Source organism: Anguilla rostrata, chromosome 7 (genome assembly GCF_018555375.3).
Source record: "Anguilla rostrata isolate EN2019 chromosome 7, ASM1855537v3, whole genome shotgun sequence".
In the NCBI taxonomy this organism is placed as follows: Eukaryota; Metazoa; Chordata; class Actinopteri; order Anguilliformes; family Anguillidae; genus Anguilla; species Anguilla rostrata.
This window is the reverse complement of record NC_057939.1, coordinates 17,902,766-17,925,929: the sequence shown is the minus strand read 5'-3', so window position 1 is coordinate 17,925,929 and position 23,164 is coordinate 17,902,766. Positions and strand designations below refer to the sequence as shown.

Here is a 23,164-nt window from a genome sequence, read left to right as displayed (position 1 = left end):
CCCCCAGTGTTATGGGCCACAGTTTCCCCTCTGCTGACCGGGTACAGAAAGAGAGCAAGAGACAGAGAGAGAGAACTGGGGCTCTCAGACAGTTAGTGGGGCTCCCACAAGCTTCCATAAATAGGCTCAGACAAGGGATATTTTCAATGCAATATGCAGCGACCCACAAATAACGTCATATGCAATGACCAGCACTTCTCACCATCACTCTTGTTGATTAAGTTCACATAAAATCCAATTTAGGTGTTTTCCATGCACTTATGTATATTCTAGGCTTTATAATTATATGAAGAAGATAGTGGCATATGAGTAAATTGTATTTTACATAAATAAATAGGGCTCACCAGTTTATTTTTATTATTTTTTTCAGGACACTCCTTGCCACTAATGGATTCGGCGTTGTCCGACAACTGGCAAATAGCTACAGCCGTAATTACATCGTGCGTGAGTCTTTATGTAGCAGTTAGGCCTACACATCAAGGCAAGGCAAAATCAGAAATAATTACGCGAAACTGAGTAATCTAGTGACGATAACGTTTTCATTCGTCGCCACCAGCAACAAATGCCTTCTTTGGACAGGTTAAGTGTTTGCCAGACTCTCCTGTAATCAAACACGGTTTCAATATTTCAGTACTTCTCTTTCAAAGCCCATGCTTCTCCCGTTAACATGCCAGTCCACGCGGGGAGTCATGCACAGGGTGTAATTAAATATTCATACACCTGTCTGTTTCTCCGCACGTCTGTCGACGGGAAGACGAGGCAAATTCCATTACGCGGATAACTCCAGCGCATGCCCATTCAAAGGTTTACCACAGGGCTCCACCATCCTGTCTTCCGACTCTGTACTAATTACAGATAATTACCATATGGGCAAATCTGTCCTCCACGTCTGGTGTGTTTACTTTGTTCTTTTCCCTTTTCCAGTTGTCGTTCTTCGAAATAAGGCTTCGGGATTGTGTTATCTGTTGTAACGCAAGGGACCGGTTTCCCAACAAAACGTACTGTAGAGCAGCTAGCCGGCAGGAGTTTGCGTGTTTAAAATCAGAGACAGATTTGGAGACCGAATGTGTATTGGCTTTAGCATTTTGTGGAGCTGATGGGAGTGTCAGTATCGGTTAGTGAGAAGGATGAGCAGACGTCTCTGGCTGCCTCCCTCATGGGATAATAAGGACTGATGAAAGTTTCACCTCAAAGCATTGCTACGTTCGGCCAGGACACAGCTCACACAGACTCAAGGACAGACGTGTGCAGCACCATCGTTCCAGCACTTTTACAACGTTTAAGTTTTTACAGTGAATTATATTGCAGTACACCAGCGATAAATTCAGAAGCTACAAGAATGTCACCCAGGCTACAAACATTTCTAAGAGTGGTGTATTATGTTACATACAATACATGTTTTCTATAATTATTGTAGAATTATAGAATAGAGTTTTATATTTTCTGTGGCATTCAGTAGCAACTTGTATTCAATACATTCAAAGGCTTTTCAAAGAACAATTTGTATGTGAATGAACCTTGAAACTTTTTCCCCAGAACATTTTGAATACATACATTTTTAATGTCAAAAGCCTGTGACTGTATATGTCTGCGTGGAGGCTAATTATAACCCCTTTGTTGGGGTGACTTAAAAGAAAACACTGGAAAGTTTCAGCAATGCTGTTCAACTATAGCTACTGACCTGCATGCGTAGCAGCAACATTCATCTTCCAAGTTTGCCATGAATGGCACAAGCTATTTTTCTATATTGTCTGTATATCGTTAGTTCTAACACATAAAAAAAATGGAGCTATACAGTGGTTTAGCAGCTTGTATATTATTAGATTACAAATAGCTTATAATTTATATTATGGTTATTTGATGAGGCGGCCGCCAAAAGTCTGCAACTGGATATTTAATTCAGTACAATTTTCAATTGAAAGAGATTTATGTAGTTGTTCTGTGTGTCCACAGGTTTCCTGGTACATTTACAGGGGCCCACCATGTTCTCTGCTTTTGATTTGTGTTTCTGAATAGCCTGTTTTAGCCTGCCACGGTGAACTTGTCAAAGCAGCACAGTTCAGCAGAGATAGTGGGAATCTCCTTTGAATGTAAATTAGCAATGTCATACGGCTGAGGAACAACTCCCCGGAGATGTATAGAAGATTCCCATGCACTCATTATCATTCATAAATTACTGTCATAGCGCCCTCAATTCACAGAACGACTCTTATTTGTAACACGTGTTTGCCATTGCAGTAATTACATTTACAGCTTTGCCGGAAGTCATTAGCAGACAGTACACAAAGGAACATAGGGAGCTCAGAGGTCAGGAAATTTTTGGAGGGAATATGCTGCTCATCAAGCATCACTCAGCAAACGTTTGCTTGAACTCTGTCCAGCAAAAACCCTACTCCCCTGCTGCCAACCACAGGCTCTGCCCCTGGCGGGGGAAATGGAGAGAAAGATACCCCTCATGTGTCTTACCTGCCGCAATGGCCATCTTGTCGTTGATGGTGACCGTCACGGCTGTGGTGGCGACGACTCCCTTCCCATCTGTCACAGGGAGACAGGAGTCAGACAGAGCTCACCTCGTAAGGCATCCCCAAACGCAGTCCTGCGCAGCCATTTTAAGTGCGCAGAGGCCAATATTTGTCATTGGCACGGGGAAATGCAAGGCATTTCATGACAGGTCATTTATGAATTCACATAAATGCCATATCCCCAAGAGGCAATGCCATGCAAATGGCAAGGCTTAATTCATGCCAGCCTGGTTCCCATGAAGAACAATGCTGCATGTCATCACAGTGGAGTTGCCTGATTCACCTTATCTCCCCTATTCACTGTGCCCTGGGTGTTTGATAAAATGCCTTTAATGGTGGTAGGGAGTCATTAAATGGTGGTGTGCAGTCATTAAACTCAGCAGGATTAAACCATAGTCTTGCCTGATTTTGGGAGACTCAGATGTTCAGCTAGACCCCTTTCCCCTTTACGTGTATGTAAGGAGTAGGTCCAAGCTTACATGAGTAAGCATTACAATAATGTCTATGACATTATTAGCAATTGTGTATTTAGAGACAGGGTAGGTTGTGTCAGGGGCTCCCAACCATAGGTCTGTGTCCATTTGCCACTGGCTATGACAGGTAAGCTTTATTCGCTTCACACTCTGTCCTATCTTTCTGGATGAAAGGGAGGACGTGATGCCCTGAACTGATCACACAAGGTCAAGCCACTGAAAGTCTTCCTTTCCCGTCCACATACTTTTCAGCTTTGACAGCTACTGACACCTGGCTCAGTAGCGCAGTCACTGGACGTGAGAAATGCACAATGCACCACATTTGTCACTGATATCCATCACCCTGCCCTATGGCCAGTCTAACTGCACAGCCTGCTATCCCTGCACAGCCTGCCCTGGCTAAAAGTTATTAGCTGTAGCTACATACGTTGCTAAGCGCCACCCAGTTTTATATTCAAAGCAATCTGTAGCGCCAACATTACATAAGTCCAAATTTACACAATTGGAATAGAATCAAATTTAGCATTGTTATCACGTTGAAATATAGCTATATTTAGGTACATGTAGCTAACATTAGCTATGTAAATCCCAACTGGTATACCAAGCTAGGTAGTGTGAGACGTGAGATTGAACTGCTGTACCCATTGATATACTTTTTGGACTGGGAAGGCTTCCGTAAGTGTAGATAGATGGGGTGGTGCAAAGTGTGAGAGGGAAAAGAAGAAAAGAAAGGCGCGAGAGTCAGGGAGAGGGTGGGACAGATATTTTGGATTGGAGGGAAGACTGTTAGCGGACCAGATAGTTTTAAACGCGATAGATAACCAATGCTGTATTGCAAATGCGAGTAAACGCCGTCCATATTCTTCCGAGGAATAAACAAGTTAAAGGCTGAAACCTTGTGTCGGCTGGCCGTCTCCAGAACTTTGCTCACTCTACACGAGCACTGCAGAAACGAAGCACTTACCCACGGCCTTACACTAGTTAGCTCCATTACCTAGATATTTCCCAGGCTAATATCCTAGCTGTCTTAATTGCTTAGCAAGGATTGCTCGCAAACCGCCTTAGGTGTTTAGTATGATTCACAACTGCCAGGTAGTTGGTTAGTTAACTAATATACCAGTAGCTACATGTACGCAGGCACAAAACTATATTTCAAAGTGCACAATTAAGTCATAGCGTTGTATCCAATAAGAGATGCATCATACATCATCGATGTATCACAATAGCCACTGAACCGGATATTGACCGGAGCATGCTATGAAGGGACAGCGGGCTGTGCAGATACACCGGCTGAAGCAGGCCCCGTACTCGCACAGATGGTGAGTAGCTTTTTTTAAATTTATTAATAGTGAATGTTTTTGCGTGTAATACTGTAGCATGGTTAATATAGTATTCCATATAGCGACAAGGGTAATTATTAAAATATTTGACCTTTTATGGAATATTAACTACTGCTCATGCCAAATGGAGAACAACAGTTGTCTCCTCTTGTATATTTCCTCTCCCCAAATTTTGCGTGATCTGGTAGAAACAAAACAAATTCAACATCGAATTCACTATAATGTTCGGTTGTTCTCGTATCAGACATTGCCTTAAAATTACGAGTCACACAAATAAACTAGATAATATGTTGTTTGCTTCCTGTACGGAGTAGAACAGATTGTGTATGATATATAGCCTACTTTCAATAGTAGCCTACTGTAGGCAATGGGATGAACAACAGCTGGTCTCACTGTTGTCAGCAGTAGATGTAACCTGGTTTCACAGTCCTCAAGGCCAGTGTGATACTGACACTCAGATGTGTCTGTGTACCAGGGCTGGTTGTGTTGTACTCTTAAAAGCCTTCAGTCCTCCGAGATACACAGATCAATGGCCTTAACATCTCTGCACACACCCACTGTGACCTTGTCTAACAGGCACATCCACTGGAGTTGATAGGTAGGGATCGTTTGAACTGATTCAGTTACTGTAAGTCAGGGTGACCAATCTTTCCTGAGAAGGTGCTGGTGCGGCTGCAGGCTTTTGTTCGAATCCAGAACTAAAATACCTTGTTCAACTAATCAAGTAATCATGTTCTTCGATTTGTACCTTGATTAGTTGCATCCGTTGTTTTTGTGCTTGGCTAGAGGAAAAGCCTGCTCCTGTACTGGTAATTCTCTGATAAGATTGACCAGCCCCATTTTATGTCCATACTCCATGTGGAATGCATGTTGTTAATAGCGGAGTCATGCAGAGGAGCAACCCTAGGAGTGAATGTATAGACCACAGTATTGACCCATGCAGAAGCATATAGGAGCATGCCATGGAGCCAGGAGGGCCAGTTTAAGTACCATCCTCGCACTCCTGCTCAAGGTCCTCCAGCCTGGGGGAGGCGCTATAGTTGTATTCATAGTCCCTGAAAACATCTGAGGAAAGCAGGTCTGTTTTAGGGCCCTGGTCAGCATATCACCATTAGAGGTAGTCGGTCACAAAGGGATCCCCACAGCATGGAGGCTTTTCATTAATATCCAGCTTTTTAAAAAGGACAGTGCCATAGCTTGTATCTGTACAATACTACACATTCGTCATGGCACAAGGATTATTCATTTAGAATGAAATCATTTTTATGTCTTTGCTTTTTGATCATGAAGTGTGTGTCATTTTTTTGTTCGTTTATTTTACATTTGTAATGGAATTTACGATCATGGCTGTGATACAGGGTGCCTGAATATAGAGCTTTGGTGAGAGGGCTGCTGACTCTGTTGTCATGGTGACAGCCTGTGTGGGACTGCGGGTGCGGTACCTCGGCTCTCTGGGTTAGGGATGTAGTACAGGAAGCTGCCAGGCGGGTGCTCCGCTGCCCGCCGATACCACAGAGGGAAGTGGTCCATTGTGAAGAGGTTTTCCTTGTCTGACGAGGTCAGGAACTTCCTGTGGAGTTGGGGAGCAATTTGGGGTGGGGGGGTGGATGAGACAGAGATGGAGTGGAAAAAAGAAATCCGTTCAAGCTTAGTCCAATGACATCATACTGCAAGGCCAATTGTTGTTGTTTTTTTAAATCAGTCACCTTCAGCGATCCATCAACATTCTATATCAATTGTGACCACAAGGGGGCCCTATTAGGCCACAATTCTATTTCGAGATATTCTTGCAAGACATTTTTATTGTTTTACCATACGTAAACAAAGCACTTAAGCTGTTAGTTTAATATACAACTCAACAGCAATTTGGAGTGTGACCCATGAAGTAAATTATCAGGCAATTTCAAATGATTTTTTTACTTCACATTCAGTAATTTATTCCTCTCTGGGTGTTAACTTGCTCAGTCAACCAGCTGTTAGGATTTTGGTATTGCAGCTCTGATCTGGCAATGCACACTGTCCTGGGGCCACAATTAATCAAAGCCTTTGATGACCTATTAATCACAGCTTGCATAGGCGTTGGCTATGGCAGTGTCCCATGAGCCTCTCCTGACAGGTAACTAATTAAGATATTGGGCCTGAAATCATTCCCCTCAGAAGTGACATGGACTTGTAATTGTCATACAGTGGTTGCAGCAATTTGTTAGTTTAATTTCTGAGTCATGTTTGTCACAACCCACCAAACTAGCCTTTGCCTGTCATAAGTCTGCACAGGTCTATTAGCACAGATCTATTAGCTGCTGCTGTACCAAACCCTGAGAGGGTGAAGCGAGGAGGAGAAGTGGGTAATTAAGTTAGATCACAGGTGATGGGGCACGTTTGTACTCTTCTCCTGTAAGCAGCCTGTCTGCATGCTTGTGCTTCATGTGTAAAAACAGCAGGGCTGTGGATCAGTAGAAGACCCAGATGCTGGGAGCTGGTGCCAGTTGAGAGAACTCCTCCTCTCTCAGTGAGTGCTGAGAATACCCCAGGCAGCTTGGCCCTTAATAACACAGGCAGGCCCACGGGCCCGGGCTGCCACTGCAGCCCACTTTCCCGCATGAAAGTTTCTGAAGATTAACTTTGCAAGTGGAGTGTTGAGAGGAAACTGGAACAGGAATAACGCACAGTTCCTGTTCTCGTACAGCTCTGCTCCATACAGCAACTGCACTTCCATAAGCATTGTTTTTCATCATTGCATTTTGCCTTTGGCGGGCCGTACCTGCGGTGTAGGTACACAGGTGTGGTAATGCTGTATGGGATTGTGCTGATTGGTGTGACTCACTTTACCACGCGCTTCTCCGTGCCGACGTATCTGGTGAGCCGCATGAGTCCTGCCCGTGTTCCCAAAAAAGCCGCCTCTACCCCTTCCTCAATTCTGCCGTCGGTGGAGTAGTGGCATTAAAGGGAAAGGTGAGATGGGGTGAGGTGGTTAATTTAATGCGTGCACAACAAGCTGTAAAATAGACTAGGAACACTCGACAGACAAGAGATGGTACCCGGCTTCATCGAGCGATAAGGCTGTCCAATACGCTTCCATGGGAGCAGTTACCACGGCATCAAAAAGAACCGTCTGCAGCAGCTCTTCATCGCCTAGGAAACAGATACCATTGTAAGTCAGCTGTCCTGAACAACAGTGCTTCGCAGTACCATAAATGGCTAATCCACCTCATCATAAAGTGATTTTAAATGTTTATTGGCTGTGCTCTGTGAGAGGCGCAGTGCAGTAACTCACACTCCAGCTCAGGCTCCTCCCCTCTCAGGTAGCGAACTACCGCCATAAGCTGGCTGAACTTGCGATGCTGCGGATCGATGTCTGTCTCACAGTATGTCCTACAGGAAACAATAACCCAGTGCTAAGTGCTTCTGATTAAAAAACAATGCAAAAAATCATGTTCATGTACTTTTCTGATTGCTGATAAATATCTAAGATAGATATAAAATAAATAAACATAAGATAAATATTGCCGATAAATATCTATATGCTGTTCCAGTGTGCGGAGGTGCCCCATGGTCTGGTATCAGATCCAGACTGATGCATTGCTGGATGTAGGTGGATGGCCACCCTCAGAGCAGTGCACATGTGGACCCCAGGGAGTGTGGTGCATTTCAGGGTCACGACTCGCAATGACTGCGCAATCCCAACTGCTGCACTGCGGAGTGAGGGCAGTGGACGACAGAAGCACTTGTTCCGCAGGGCATTGCTTTAGGGGAGAACCTTTGGCACGGGGAGGCAGCCCATGCAATAAAGGGAAATGCCTGGTCCGTCTCCTCCAGTAATCTATGCAGACAGCATTGTCCCCCTCATTGAGAACGACTCTGGTATTGAGGTTTAACGGAACAAGTGACCTCCTCACACTCACCCAAAGTACTCATAAACAATCATTCACAAACCAATAATTAGCAATAATAATTATGAGTTCTGATGGACCTGCTCTATCAATGACATGACATTTGTTGGTCATTTATTGGTCAATGGCATGTCAATTACAAAAACTTTCCCCCCTCTTTTAGCCAGTTTAGCATTTAGTGTCCAGCCTTCATCAGTATTTTACGATGTGAGAGGTGAGTTAGGAAGCTGATTACCCTCCACTTGATAGTTTATTTTATTAAAAAATAAAATAAATACATGGGTTAGTGTGTGCCTTCATACTGTAGACTATTGAGGAAAGCCAAATCAATTGAAAATCCAGAGCACATTACAAGCATGCAAACTGTAACAGGGTAATAGCAATTAAAGCCAATAGCTAACTAGCCTCTGGTGAATGGAGTATATTAGCCTTGGTCTCAAACTGTACTGTGATGTAGTGGGAAATTAATGTTTACCTGTTTCATAAAATGTTCCACTTTTTCAGAAAGTTGTTAAGATGAAACACAAACTTTCTTGTGGTCCTTCTTCAGTCACTAGTTCCTTAGAGTCTACAATTTAATTCTCACATCTCACAAACTATACAGAGCCCCCCCCCTCCCAATCTTTACACCAAGATTATGCCCTTAGAGCACAGGCTTGTCTGCACTTTCCAAAATGGATGGAGATGGTTGTGGCAGTGAATCTGGCTTATGAATGAAATTGGCCATTCCAAACTGAAGGAAAAAGATTGTGGTAAAAAAATGATTAAAATATAAGATAATAAATATTAAAATGTTTATGGTGGTACCACTTATACAGGCTAAGTAAGTGAGCAATGTTTGGAATTTACACTGCCCTGAACAAGATGTTAATAGACTCTGATAACTGACTGACAAGTATGGATAGACCCAGAGGAATTCCCATCACACTTACCACTCGTCAGCAAGGGTCAGGTCAGGTTGCATCAGGTCATGAAGTCCTGCAGGGACGGACGGAGGGAGGGAGGGAGAGAAACAGTCAGGCTGTTTCTCTTCTTTCTTGTATGATATTATATATCTCAGACATATATAGCTGAGACACACTGACATACACATGCACACACGCATGTTGGCATTGATAATTAATGCTCATGCCACACTTCTCACAACTGTTCACATTCACACACTGTCGGAGATGACTGTGCTTTTCAACACGCGTACAGTAAACACAACAACCAGCCAACGCCCTTAGTTTTGTTGGTGGATATCTCCATCTCACAGGGACTTGCGGGTGATGGGTGAATGGGCGTAGTCTGCGCAGGTAAGAGGGTACTGTACCTTCTTCAATGGAAACGTTGCCTGTGAAAATGTACTCGCCATGGCCCTGAGTCAGCACTAGGCCCAGACTGTGGACAGACAGCATACAGTGTGAGCAGTATTACTGTGATAGGATGCAGCAACCAAGCACAGTCAACAGGGATTAACCAATCACATCAGACAGGCGTGACCTAAAGCAGAAGTCGCATTATAACAATGAGAGGTACACAATGACAAAACCGGACCAGTATCACTAACGGGTATTTGACTGGCTGTACTGGCTGATGCTGGTACCGCCCTATTTAATGTTATGGCTGAAATGCAAACTGCAGTTTTGCTTGTGAGTTTGGCTGGTAAAAATAATACATTTAAAACATGATAAATACAGTAAGAGATTCAGATGACTGATTATACTGCATTGTGACTGTGACATTTTCATTTAATTCACAACAGCAGTAGCACGTCGAATATGCTGCCTAGTTCATGCATGTATGCAGCGTCATCATATCGCCCATTAGTTTATTTGGAGCTGTTGTTGGCCGATATGACCCTGATATTACTGGGCATCTGTAATAATAGACATTGTCACCTACCTAATGGCTAACTGCTGGATAGTCATAACTGGGTTTACACAATGGTCATACTAAGCTCTGTGGTTCAGGGACAATGATACATAAAGAATATAATTCACATGTCTCCTTTACAAACATGTTTAAAACATAAACACAATTCTCACTGAAGGCCTCCTATAGTCTTTGTTATAGCAGGTTTATTGTCTGGTGGTGTCATTTTTTTCTTTCGTGTGTGACAATCACACCTACCTGAAAGGAGTGTCTTTGATAGTTGTGTAGAAATAATCATTTGTCAGGAACATAACTCTTTTCTATGGAGGGAGCAAAGAAAAATAAGATTATTGACTGCTAATTTCGCCATGTACAGCAATCACTCTTTGACTGACAGCCAAGCACTATGTAGGCATAGCACAAACGCTGTTTGTGTTACTGTTGCAGCTTTCAAATGCTGTGTGCCTCAGTGCTTAATGAGCTTTTCCTTGAACCCTGAGATGGGGGGTTCTCTTCCCACATGTGGCACTGTGATAGCATTAAGAAGCAAGCCCTTCCAAATTGGCTCACACTCACCCCTTTCTCCACCGAGGCTCTCACATCCATTGAGAATGTGCCTGTTTCGCCCTTCACCATCGCTGTTCTGAGCTGCAGGAGAAGATACATGAGCATGCTCACACACACAAACGACACATGCACGTGTACACACACGTACAAATACAGACACACACACACACACACTACACACACACATGCACAAACACATACAAATACACACACCAGTACAAATACAGACATACACACACACATACAATTACAAGTGCATACACACACAAACATGTACAAATACACATATACACTGGCACACAAGCAACATGTGCAAATACACACACAAACACACACACACTCGGATACAAACACACACAAACACATGTCTACCACATTACAGTACGTACACATATACACACAAACAGATTTAACTATTTGTTTTGCCATGCGAAATGCACTTTTGTAAATCGCTTTGGCTAATGCATCTGCTAAATAGATAAAATGTATTACTGTAAAATGTATTGTATTGTATTAATGCTACTCTGAATAAGTAGCATCTGCATTTGTATTTGAGCAGATGCTACTTATTCAGAGCTAATTACAAGGCTAAAATTAAAGTACCTGAGAAAACCAGAACAACAGGTACAGAACAGCCAGTGTTATTGTAAATGGGCCTCAAGCTGACAAACAACAACAATAAGGTGAGCGTAGAGGCTAGCAATAATACAACATTACCCCAGATCCCAGCTTGAGTTCATGTTTGACAAGCACACACACACACACAAACCCCACTGACTCACAGTCTCCTCCGTGTCCTCCCACTCCACCTCAGACAGGTCCACACTGTTGTAATTGGGTTTGGGCCTAAGTTTCTTTCCCTCTTTGTACTGGAGGAGAAACAGAGCAGGCGGATGATTAATTCAAACATGACACGAATGGTGCACAATGATGAATTAAAAAACAAAAAAAATTGGTCACATGACACTAGCACACATCACATCTCAAATGCCGCGAACATATGCCACAACTGAAGCACACGACGTAATCACACATCACAATGCAAACACGACAGAAAGCAGGTCACAGCACGCACACAGGCAAAGCACACAATTACGTAAATTTGGAATTCAATTCACAGTACGCACACATACATCACAGATCCCCAGAAAAACACTTGCATCACTACACGCACAGACACACATCATAGCACAATACAAGCATGCAGCACATTTCAGAAAAGTGACACAAATGTATGTCCACGTAATGCCTAATGTGAAGCCAGCAGCAGCCAATGGCGAGAAATACTGTAGCTTCACTCTTGAAGGACACTGCTGTTCTCTTGTTTAAACAAAACAAGTTTAAAAGGCAGGCTGTGTTGGTGCTGTTTGCTATTTCTGCGATAAAATTATCATGATTTCAAAAAGCTGATGATGTTTGAGTTCTAAGCTATGATTCTCACTCACTGTAGTGGTAAAAATAAATATGGTAATTATATCTCTTGGTGGCGTCTGGTATGGTGACAGTGTTACCGCAGACCAATTTGTTTGGTATGAACGTCGAGGCATTGTGTGATTCAGAGACTGCACTGCAGTCATATTCTGCTCTCATTACTGAAGTGCTGCTGCTGGCTGCTTGTGGATGAAGCCCTCTTTCAGGCAAAGGAATTGAAGGAACGTAAACTGCAGACAGGCATACCAGAGGTCGGAGGTCAGGGTGAGAGAGGATGTAGCCGTTGTTGGTGTTGAGAAAGGCATAGCCGTGAACTCCAAGCTGCGGAGGAGACGGACAGAGACAGACAATGGCATTCGCTACCTGCGCTGAAGACTGAAGGGTACTCCAGGGTGGCTTGTACTGATATTACCTGAGTGTGAAAAGTCAATGCTGATCTTGCACAGAGGTGGAAAGTCCAGGGGTCAGAAAGTAAAAGTCCTGCCATGTATTTCATCCACCCCTGAACTCAGCCAGCTGATTTAGCTCTACCTCTTGGCTGAAGAATTGTGCTCATTAGCAAATCCAGGTGACTGGAACAAAATCCTGGGATGAACTTTTACTTTCTGAACCTGGATTGTTTACCTCTGATCTTGCATTATATTGAGTGTAGGCACACTTGCCTGGGGTACCTTGTATAAACAGTGCTTGAATGTGAAAAGATGGTGTTACTCTGGCCAAGAGCAGGTTGGATGAACACTATTTGAGCGTGTGGATTGAGAGTTCTGCTGGCTCGAGGCCTACCTTGTATCGTGGAGCCAGTTTCATCAGCTCCCTCAGAGGTACGTCGGACCCCACCACCCCCAGGAGAATCCCATGGGAGCGCTGCACACAGGGAGGGAGGAAATCAGCGCACCATCACTCCGGTCCTCCCCCTGTGCTAATACATCATACCCTAACCCCGCCCACTCCTCCCCATCTACTGAGACATCCAAACCCCTCCCCCAGTGCTCAGCCCCTACTCTTTTACCAATGCATCATGTCCAAGCCCTGCATCTCTCAGCCCCTCACGTCATATATTTTCTTTTTTAAAATTAATTTATGCAGGGTAGGTTGAATGAGCACACATGTTCATTTACAGCGATGCTTACCCCTCCACCCCCGGAGAAAACCCACATGGGCACAGGAAAAACAGAACCCCCGCACAAAAAGGCCACGGCCGGGATTCAAACCCATGACCTTCACAGCAAGTGAGGCGACAGTGCTATACCACCATGGCGCTCATACATACATTACATAGGCTAAATCCTCCCCTTCTGCTTATAATCGTGTGCAATGCCTCCTTCCCTTCTATCAATAGATCATAACCAAACCCCCCCAACCAGCGAACCACAACCCGTGTGTACTGACTGTCTCGTTCTTCTTGCTGAAGACCGGCATGGCGACCGTGGTCATGAGCAGCATGCTCTGAGCCTGGGTGTTGAACAGCTGTGAAAAGAGGGAGGGGCGAGACTCAGCGGTGCAATCCTCGCACACTCCTCCATTCCAAAACCACGCGCAAGCACATCCTCTGCTTTCACAGTAACAGGCTCCATCGCTCCATTCATCTAACACACCCTACTGTAAGCCATCCATATATGGTGAAATGGATCAGGCTCTCATTCGCTACCTCTTTGGTGAGACTGGGATACTCAGTAGGTTCAGACTGGCAGTGACAGACGTGATGTAGTAGGCCGAGGGAGTGGGAGACAGATTTATGTGTTATGAAACGGGGCAATAATAGCTCAGCGACAATCCTATTTGTTCTGCCGTGCAGCGTCCTTACTCGTTAAATGTCCTTGCTCCCTTTGTGCTAAGAAGATTTGCATAGGAAATTAATTTCCACACATCCCCGCCAGTTTTTTTTGCCGCAGTCAAGGAATAACACAATTTTTCTTCTTTTTAATATGTGCTGTATATCACTGTTGTGTTCCTCTCCATGGGGAGATTAATTTTTTCCTGAGAAATGCTTTTCTTGTTTTCACATAAACGTAAAAAATATTTCTAAACACCATCAATTCACTCTGTGCAACTACTGGAGAAGGGAACTGAGAAGACCTACGGTGAGCTATTCTGCTTCGAGAACCCCCCAACCCAAAACGGCTAGACTAAGCTCAGGGAACTTTGAGTTTACCTGCTCCTTGTTGGGAAGCTGTCAGCGTGAGTGACGGGTCACATGACAGGATGACAGTGAAGGATGAGGCATGAGCAGATGAGGGCCACAAAAAAAAAAAAAAAAGAAACAGGGAAGTACTCAGACAGGGGACAGGAGACAAAACAGCGAGCGATTGGCAGCAGGAGCATTAGGGACAAGCAGGTACAATGGCAGGGTGCTGGTCAGTGTGACAGATACAAAGCGACAGGTGTGTAATGACACACATAATGACTCAGTTACTGAGTCTGCCTCCACTGTCTGGAGAGGAGCTCCAGTCACATGAGGCAGGGCAGTGCACCGGTCAGCTCATAAACCAGGAAACATGGCTGCAATACACAGGACTCCTCTGACAAGAGAAATCATCTGAAAGCTTGGGAATCACCTTTTACAGCTGCTATTCACTCTGGTGACATCACAATGATGAAACTGTTATAGAGAGCCGTTGAATCCGTAGAAGTTGTACTGCTGTCAGTACTGGGTGTATCAGCACACATGCTCTCTGTGATGACGCTATAGTACACCACAGATGGTGGCCGCTCTGTGCGGTAAGAGCCTGAGCCACCGCACTCACCACACTGTCCATGTACGCCTCGGTCCAGATGATGTCATGGTCGTGGTTGATGACCATTGGCCGACTCAGGACGTGCAGGTACTCCATGACGTTTTCCTGCACGTCGGCCAAGGTTGAAATGTGAGTGTAGTAACCTGCAAGGTGAAGGAGACAGAAAGGACAGGTGTAACCTTACTGTAATCTTACTAATGATGACTCTAGTCTCGCTCATACACATTGCATGTGTGGGTCAGCTTTCCTGTGGCGTATACCCTGTGGGAATGCTTGATAAATGAAAAAACTAGTTGATGATAATCAAGAGTTAAATCTGTTGAAAATGTGCTTCTTTCATGCGTATGACCCCTGGAGCGTTTGAGGCAGAGAGTATAGTCAGTGGAATTTCAGTCCTCACTGTTGTAAGACAAAACAGCTCCACCAGATGGCAGCACAGTTCTCCTGATTGCTACACTGGCTAGCCTTCCCTCGAAATAATCTTGATTATATTGAAGTGTAATCTCTGATAATAAGGATTATAATGAGTGATAATCCAATATCACTGAGATATGACTGTTTAAATGTGTTATATATTTCCACAGCCCTGTTGAAGTGTGAAGTGAAGGACCACTGATTTAGACATTTCAGCTTGGGGTCTGAGCAGCACTGCCCATTCCAGGGCACAGAAGCACAGATAGAACCCACCTTTATTGTTGCAGGCAATCCATTTCACATTGTCCGCAAACGTCACCTCTCGGCCAATGAGATAAGTGAAAACGCGAACCTAGGAGAGAGAGGTATGGGTGTTCATCTTGCGCAGTAAATGAACTGTCATCAAACCAGAATCTGAAAATGTAAAAATGTTTATTTTTGCCTCATTTACCAGCACATTATAGTTTTTGCACATGGGCTTTTGAGCCAACCATTCACTGAGTTATGAAACGGCTTCAATACGAGTGAAACAGATATTAACTAAAGTAATGCATGGTTATTGCATTATACTTATTGTGCAAAGACTGCTTAAGTAAAGCACGCTGTGTTTTAATAACTTGACATTTCAACTTGGCTGACGGCTGCAGAACCCTCCTGTGTGACAGTGATTGGACAGTTGTTGGTGATCTTGTGGCAAATTGACTGGGGGAGTTTTACAACTGAACCCAGATCAGTGCTTTCAGGCTGAACCCAGATCAGCGCTTTCAGGCTGAACCCAGATCAGCGCTTGTCAGGCTGCATGGGGCGTCCCCCGGGGGAAGCTGGTGGTCTCGGTTACCTTCCGCTCCGGCCAGTTGTAGTCCTGGAAGACCTGCTGGAAGTCCTCCATGGCTCCGTCTGTGATGAGCATGATGGCCTGGTTACACAGGCTGCCCTTCCCCTGGGTGGTTGCCTAGAAACGGTTCGACGGGACTCAGCATTGCAGCATGACAGCAGGACTCCCCATTTCACAGTATGTTGGGGTTCATTAGGGACCGTGAAGCAGGGGTGGACGGAGTGTAGCACAGTGGGTAAGGAACTAGACTTGTAACCGAAAGGTCGCAGGTTCGATTCCCGGGTAGGACACTGCTGTTGTACCCTTGAGCAAGGTACTTAACCAAAATTGCTTCAGTATATATCCAGCTGTATAAATGGATACAATGTAAAATGCTATGTAAAAAAAAAAAAAAAAAAAGTTGTGTAAGTCGCTCTGGATAAGAGCGTCTGCTAAATGCCTGTAATGTAATGTAATGTGGCCATTTCACAGTATTTTAGGGCTCATTAGGGACCGTGAAGCAGGGGTGGCCATTTCACAGTATGTTAGGACTCATTAGAGACCGTGAAGCAGGGGTGGCCATTTCACAGTATGTTAGGGCTCATTAGAGACCGTGAAGCAGGGGTGGCCATTTCACAGTATGTTAGGGCTCATTAGAGACCGTGAAACTGCAGACAAAGCTGAAATGGTGCCAAGGGTACGATGAAGTTACAGGACACAGGCATGATGGGAGCAGGTATGGCTTTGATTTCGCAAGAGTGCCTTACTTGGGGCGCTCACTTTACAGTAGGTAACCAGCAGGGTTGGGGTCAATTCAGGAAATTATTTGATGTTCAGTTCATGAATTTAAAATATATGGAACATTGAGCATTTTTAAATACAACTGAATTTCAATTGATTTCCTGATTTGGTAGAAGTAAAATGGAGCTGACTCTAACCCTGATATATACAACATATTTGCTATAGATCATAAGAATATTTGATGACGGGACTGCTGTCTGATTCTCACCTCAACTCAAACTTGCTCGTTTTTCCTGGTAAATCAGGCAAATTGTTACAAAGTGACAGTATTAGATGCAGACCTGGCTGGGGGTGCTGTGGCAGTTTTAGCACGTTACTGTGGCAGTTTTAGTGTGTTACTGTGGCAGTTTTAGTGTGTTACTGTGGCAGTTTTAGCACGTTACTGTGGCAGTTTTAGTGTGTTACTGTGGCAGTTTTAGTGCGTTGTGGACACAAACCTCGTTGAGGATTCGGAAGGACTCCTTCATGGCCTTCTTCACTTTCCCCTGGCCCTTGGCATGCAACTCCTCCACCAGCAGCTTAAAGTGCTGAAAGAAACAGGGACGTGAGAACTGAAACTCTCAGGTACAGATGAACTGTAATGTACAGATGCTGTACCTTACCGCCTTCATCACAGTGAGGTGTGTCTGAAACGCATACTGTATTCCCATTGGTTGAGAGTAAGTAGTCATTGATTGACTCACTTATTCATTGACTCATTCACACCTTTATTCATTGAGTGAGTGGTCTCCATAAAGCTACGGGTGTCAGAATCAGTCTTGGATGTTTGTAGTATCTGCTGGTTTTGATTGTGTTTAGCATCAATGGTTCTTTTAACTTGTTTGGTGAAAGAATCCACACACTTTGTTCTCAAGGCCTTAATTGGCTACTAATTGAAAGGAGACCACTGATAATTGCGGACACTGCAGACCTCCAGTACAAGAGACTGACACCCCTGCCATAAAAAAAACAAACATTCCTTTGTTACCACCGGGTGCCTTGAATAGGAAAATCCACCAATGCAGTCTCAGAACTTGAAACCTTCCTGTTCTTGCTTGTGTATTACTAGTACAGACCACCATTATGGTTCTAAAGCATAAAGCCAGATCTGTGAACAACACTGCCACCTACTGGAGCTTCAGTGTGAGCCCCATTTCTCTCTGTTAAACCGTTTTCAGGTAATGACTCCCAGCCCACAGCCTATTTTTCACGTGAGAAAACCTGTTCAGAGACTTAAAAAGGCTTTATATTTTACTGTGAATCAAAGCCACTTAAATGACACTGCAGCAAACACCATCAATGTCAATTTTGTGGTTCTTGATGCATTACTGGGAAAATAAAGGGGCTTCAGAGTTAATGTAGTGTTTTTTTGCTGTTTATTGCTGCTGCTTTTCAGTGCACATTTCATGTACTTGTAGGGCGTATCTCGACTAACTACATCATCATTAACCGACACCAGTGAACAGCAATGTAGTCAGCAAGTGCCACTGCGCTAACTTTCTGTGCAGTAAGGCAGATGGAAATCACCTTTATTTACTGCAATAAAAAGCCCCTCCCCACCCTCAGTCCTGTTTATGTTGTTATATTTAAACAGCACTCCTCGGATAACTGTCACTTGAACATGCTGGGTGCGCAAATCTAAACACGACCAGAAACAGACTAAACACAAAATGAAAAGTGTCTTGCGGGTACATGGGAAATGTCTCTGGAAGTGTTTCTGGGGATTCACTAGAATGTCAGCACTCCTGGAGACATCAGCACTAGACAGCAGTTTCCAGACCTGACACACCGAATGCAGATGCCAGCACAGAGTCAGGAAGCGATTAGCAGCTCTGCTAATCCATCAGCTCTGGGATCTCAGGCAGGTACAGGCCTGCCGAAATCAGATGACTGTGTGGAGACTAAACTTTCTGTCAAACACTACCACAGTTTCTGGACACCAGTACACGCTCACACACATTTATGCACACAAATATGCACACGTATCCACTGCCACACACCAGTACCATAACAGTCTCAAAAGTACTCTCAAACTGACAGACTGACACACGCAATAACCACTAACACAAGCTGACACAAGCTGATGCACTTATACGCAGATGCACACTGTCAAATGTGACAGACTCATGTACTAGCACACATTGTCACTCATTGATACGCTAATGTGCACTGACACTGGTATGCTAATGTACATGAACACACACTGTCACGGTAACATACTGACATTAATACCATGCTAACCACTGATGCTGACTGTCACATTGAAAATTAAAGCCAGGGACGCAGCACTGATATATCGCAACACTGCCAGAACGAAAACCTGGCTCACACAACCAGACACACATACGGCAAATACCTACTGACAGACAGTCCAAGCTGAAACGTAGCACATGCGGGCAACAGGCTGGCTTTGGAGTCATAATTATTGCTCACTGCTTGGGCTGAGAATGAAAAGCGGAGAGCGTGTGTGAAACGCACACGCATGTGGCATGACTGTGACCGGAGCCAAGCTGTTTGACAGGGTCCTGAAGCTCCCTTCAAATGTGCTGCGTATTACTGCAGTTATGCTGCAGTGCTGCTTCTCTGGACGCCGCCCCACAGTGCACTGTGTTAGTGAAAAATAAAGGCTTTAGTGTCCATCGTGCTGTGCGCTCGAGCAGAAGGGCCGGCAGACTCAGCCCCCTCCGCCCCCGTCTGCCTCCCTCACTCCTGCCCCGAATCCCGACGCAAAGCCGCAGGGTGACAGATGACCCCACCTGCTCTCCGGTGTCCGGCCACTGAAAACTAGGCCATTGATCTAAACCGGCCTCGCAGTGCCAAACGCGGGTTTGAGAGCGATAAGATCAGACAGAAATGCTCATAACTCCAGCACCCACCCACCCCGTCCCCAAATAATAAACCACCCCAGCTGTTCCCCAGCAAAACGCGTAAGACGACGACTGCCCTCCTGACGTCACACAGCGCAGTTCGGGCTGTCTGGCTTACCAGTGCCCTGGGCTTATGTGAATTGGATAATAGAATTACCTCACGATTGTCCAGATCCGCCTGGACCAGAGTGCCTTCGAAGCAGGGCTCCACGTAGTGCACGTAGTCATTATACTACAGGGAGAGAGCAAAATTATTATTATTATTACTATCATCACCATCATTATTATTATTATTATTAGTATTATTATCATATTATTATTATTAGTAGTAGTAGTAGTAACAGAGAGATTAGCTGTTGTAGCAGTACATGTATTGCAGGAATAACAGAGGCAATCTCTTGGGATTGCGTGACAGGGAGGTGGGATGTGGGGAGGTGTGGCTCACTGCGATGATGTTGACGAAGTCATTCTCCCCCAGCGTGTCCAGGATGGTTCTGATGGTGTGCTTGGCGATGGTGAGTCTGAGGCCCTTCATGCTGCCGCTGACGTCCACCACAATCACGATGTCCTTAGGAGAGGTGGCCGCCTGGATGTACCTGCGAGGGGGGGTAGGTCCAGATTCTCATACCACGCACTTTACAAACTGTGCTGGATTTACATCCTGTATACAGAACAAGCCACTACACCCTCATATAATTAGTACAACATTATTGATTGTTTAGCAGGTCCCTTTATACGTTAACTATTGTCACATAATATAAATGACAAATGAGGGGTTGTCCATGGGAACTGAACAGATCAGCAAATATGCAAAAATACATCAATGAGAAATACATGCAGCAATTGTCCAAACATCCTTCCTTTCGCTCCCAGATTAGAGGAAAATGTGACAGGGTCATGCCAGTTGCACGCTTATTTCACATGTTCTGACCCATTAATAGAGATGTACTCGGCTCGCAAATCCAGGAGCACCTGCACCCTTCGGCTCTCCAACAATTCCACACTTGTGACTAATCTTAGGTTAGCAACTGTATTTATACTTGAAAAAGATGTGATCAGGACTGAGAGCTATAACTGCTACACAGAGCTGTTTGGCTGAATAAATGTAGGCCATATAAGGTAACGAGTTTAAGTGTGTTGCACTGGACGGGGCAGAATTACAGAAGATATGGGAGTTTAGGAGATATAAAAGATATAAGACCAGAGTCAAAAATATGGACAAGTGGGAACAAGGGACTTGTTAAGCAAATATGGCCTCTGTAGAGTATGGCGCCTCTGTAGAGTGCGAGAGCAGGTTTTTTTTTTCATCATTGTTTGTAATTGCATTAGCTGTCCCAGATGGATCCCCAGCTATGCAGTGTGGGATCAGATTAGAGCACTGCAGTGTGTGGTTCTGGATCAAGCCTTCACTGGCTGACACACGCCACACCTCCAGGTGGTATCTGAGGTAGGGCTGACCAGACATTTTCCACAGAGCGGTGCATCTATGGCTGTCCTCAAAAACCTGACATTCATTTACTCTTATGAAATGTAGGTGATTTATGCTACACTAATCACCTGTTGGCGCCAACTAGCTTATTTCCCGGAATATGATGCATGTTAGAATGTACAGTGCATGGTACGCATTGTGAAAACGCTGGAAGTGACTCCTCGGGAAGAGGTGGTACATCTATGGTTGCTATAGTTACATCACAACAGCACGCAAGCTGTGAGGTCATGCCTGTGCATGAAGAAAATACTGCACCCACACTTCTACAGCTTCTACAGGCTGTTTGAGAGAGCCTGTCAAACCTCAGCAACCCCAACACCGTGCCAGGTCATTCAGGCTGAAATGCAGCCAAGGACAGTACAGCACACATAAGTCCAGTACGCTGGGTGTGTTGGAAAACAGTCTCAGTGTGCCATGACCGTGCTCATACGTGAATTCCTGTACTTTTCAAGAGAGGGTGATTTGAAATGTCATTTTTAGTCTGGAATAATATTGTAAGCAGTGTCAGCATCTGCAAGGAAGGCTATTTCAGCCGAATCACAGAGTCCTACCAGTTTCGGTTCCTGCAGTCAAAAGTAATGACGCCATTTTCGTCTGGGGTCCACTTGATGCCTGAAGAAGAACAAAATAATTGATGGATTCTCATCTGGGAACACCTTTAAATGTACGCCTGGATTCAATTAAAACTATCTTTAACTTTGACTGTTTAATTCGCTGTTTAATTAGTTTGTTTTTCTGTCTTCACAAACACTGTTTGTTTGGTGTTCAGTGATCACCAAAATTACCTTGCCAAATTGCTTGTGAAGAAAAAAAGAACACTTGGGTTTAATTGTGAGCCAATGATAAGGACAAACGTTTGTTTTTATTTAGTCCGCAGTCGTCTGTCACTGATTGAGACGATTCGAGTGCAGCCAAAGTCAGGGGGCTAGATTAGGCCCTCGGGGTGCTCGCTGTCCTGACATCACACGCGTCGTATAGGATGGAGTGCGTACGAGCAGACCGCCGCACGCAATCACCGCGCATCCCCATGGGGCCCCCCCTCACCACCCCACCCCCCCACCACTCCCCCCTGCTGACTGGGTCCAACCTGGCCCCTCATTAACATTAAAATTACACCCCGCGCTCCTCAGCCCTGTCCTCGGCCCCGTGATGGATCACCAGATCACCGGCGGATCAATCTGGAGGAGCTGAGTCACCGCCCTCCTGGTAATTACTCCCAGACGCGTCTGCTGTCACTCACTCCAGAGCCCGGCTCGGAGGGCCTTTCTGAGGCCCTGGCAGAGCCGCGGGCCCCTGGTGCCTGAAGCGGCCGCTGAACGGCTCACGCTGCTGTGCGTGCGCGAGTGGGAGGAGGCGCGGGCGCCTGTGCGTCTGCAGACCCACTTCTTACGGCCGGAGAGAACGGGGCGGGCGTCGGCACGGCGCCTCACCTGGGTAGAGCCTGAAGAAGCCCGTGGAGCTGCCGAAGTACTGCCAGGTGAGCGTGGGGTCCCGCTTGAAGTTAGAGATGAACACGGTGTTCAGCGCCTCTGACATGTAGATCCCATTGAGTATGTCAGGATCTGTTTGGGCAGAGAGAGAGGAGAAAGAGTGTGTAATGGAAATGCTCGATAGGGTGATGCAGCATTACTGTATATGCTAAATGTCTTATCTGTTGTATGTGTACACAGGCTGTAGGCCTAGTTCAGTGGAGATGGGTGAAGCTTTGTGGGAGGACGGTGGAGATTGGCACACCTTTGTTGTAGACATTGGTGGGGACCTGGATGTCACTCAGCGAGGTGTTGACAGACAGTCGGCTGAAATGCTCGTTTTCCTCCAGGACAAACTCGCCCCCCAACTCCACAAACTCCCCATCCTCGTCCATGGTGTTCACCATCACTGAGTTGTAGTAGTCAAACTGTGGGACACATTGTCATTTTATAATACAGAATGCACACGCGCGCGCACACACGAACACACACAAATACAAGCATACACACGCACAC

The 23,164-nt window shown here is 45.1% G+C and overlaps 1 protein-coding gene and 1 long non-coding RNA gene across 7 annotated transcripts in view; one reads left to right on the top strand and one right to left on the bottom strand.

Moving 5' to 3' along the window:
• Positions 1-23,164, bottom strand: part of cacna2d4a (calcium channel, voltage-dependent, alpha 2/delta subunit 4a) — a 112,029-nt gene that overhangs the window by 70,916 nt on the left and 17,949 nt on the right. For 4 of the 6 annotated variants that reach the window (XM_064343363.1, XM_064343368.1, XM_064343369.1 and 1 more), the window contains 23 exons: positions 22,914-23,076; positions 22,610-22,741; positions 21,731-21,791; positions 20,136-20,286; positions 19,848-19,922; positions 17,282-17,371; positions 16,068-16,181; positions 15,503-15,581; positions 14,825-14,958; positions 14,233-14,250; positions 13,470-13,547; positions 12,864-12,944; positions 12,327-12,401; positions 11,432-11,518; positions 10,659-10,730; positions 10,341-10,402; positions 9,541-9,608; positions 9,158-9,203; positions 7,610-7,707; positions 7,374-7,467; positions 7,160-7,252; positions 5,778-5,905; positions 2,467-2,535 (listed from right to left, as the gene is read on the bottom strand). In XM_064343363.1, coding sequence (XP_064199433.1) covers positions 2,467-2,535; positions 5,778-5,905; positions 7,160-7,252; positions 7,374-7,467; positions 7,610-7,707; positions 9,158-9,203; positions 9,541-9,608; positions 10,341-10,402; positions 10,659-10,730; positions 11,432-11,518; positions 12,327-12,401; positions 12,864-12,944; positions 13,470-13,547; positions 14,233-14,250; positions 14,825-14,958; positions 15,503-15,581; positions 16,068-16,181; positions 17,282-17,371; positions 19,848-19,922; positions 20,136-20,286; positions 21,731-21,791; positions 22,610-22,741; positions 22,914-23,076 — 2,068 coding nt within the window. The remainder of the gene's footprint in view (positions 1-2,466; positions 2,536-5,777; positions 5,906-7,159; positions 7,253-7,373; positions 7,468-7,609; positions 7,708-9,157; positions 9,204-9,540; positions 9,609-10,340; positions 10,403-10,658; positions 10,731-11,431; positions 11,519-12,326; positions 12,402-12,863; positions 12,945-13,469; positions 13,548-14,232; positions 14,251-14,824; positions 14,959-15,502; positions 15,582-16,067; positions 16,182-17,281; positions 17,372-19,847; positions 19,923-20,135; positions 20,287-21,730; positions 21,792-22,609; positions 22,742-22,913; positions 23,077-23,164) is intronic. The other 2 variants (XM_064343367.1, XM_064343364.1) reach the window with 1 other exon arrangement.
• Positions 3,608-22,978, top strand: LOC135259244 (uncharacterized). The gene is made up of 4 exons (XR_010331220.1): positions 3,608-4,314; positions 20,169-20,298; positions 22,310-22,656; positions 22,850-22,978. It is a non-coding gene; the product is annotated as an uncharacterized LOC135259244 (long non-coding RNA).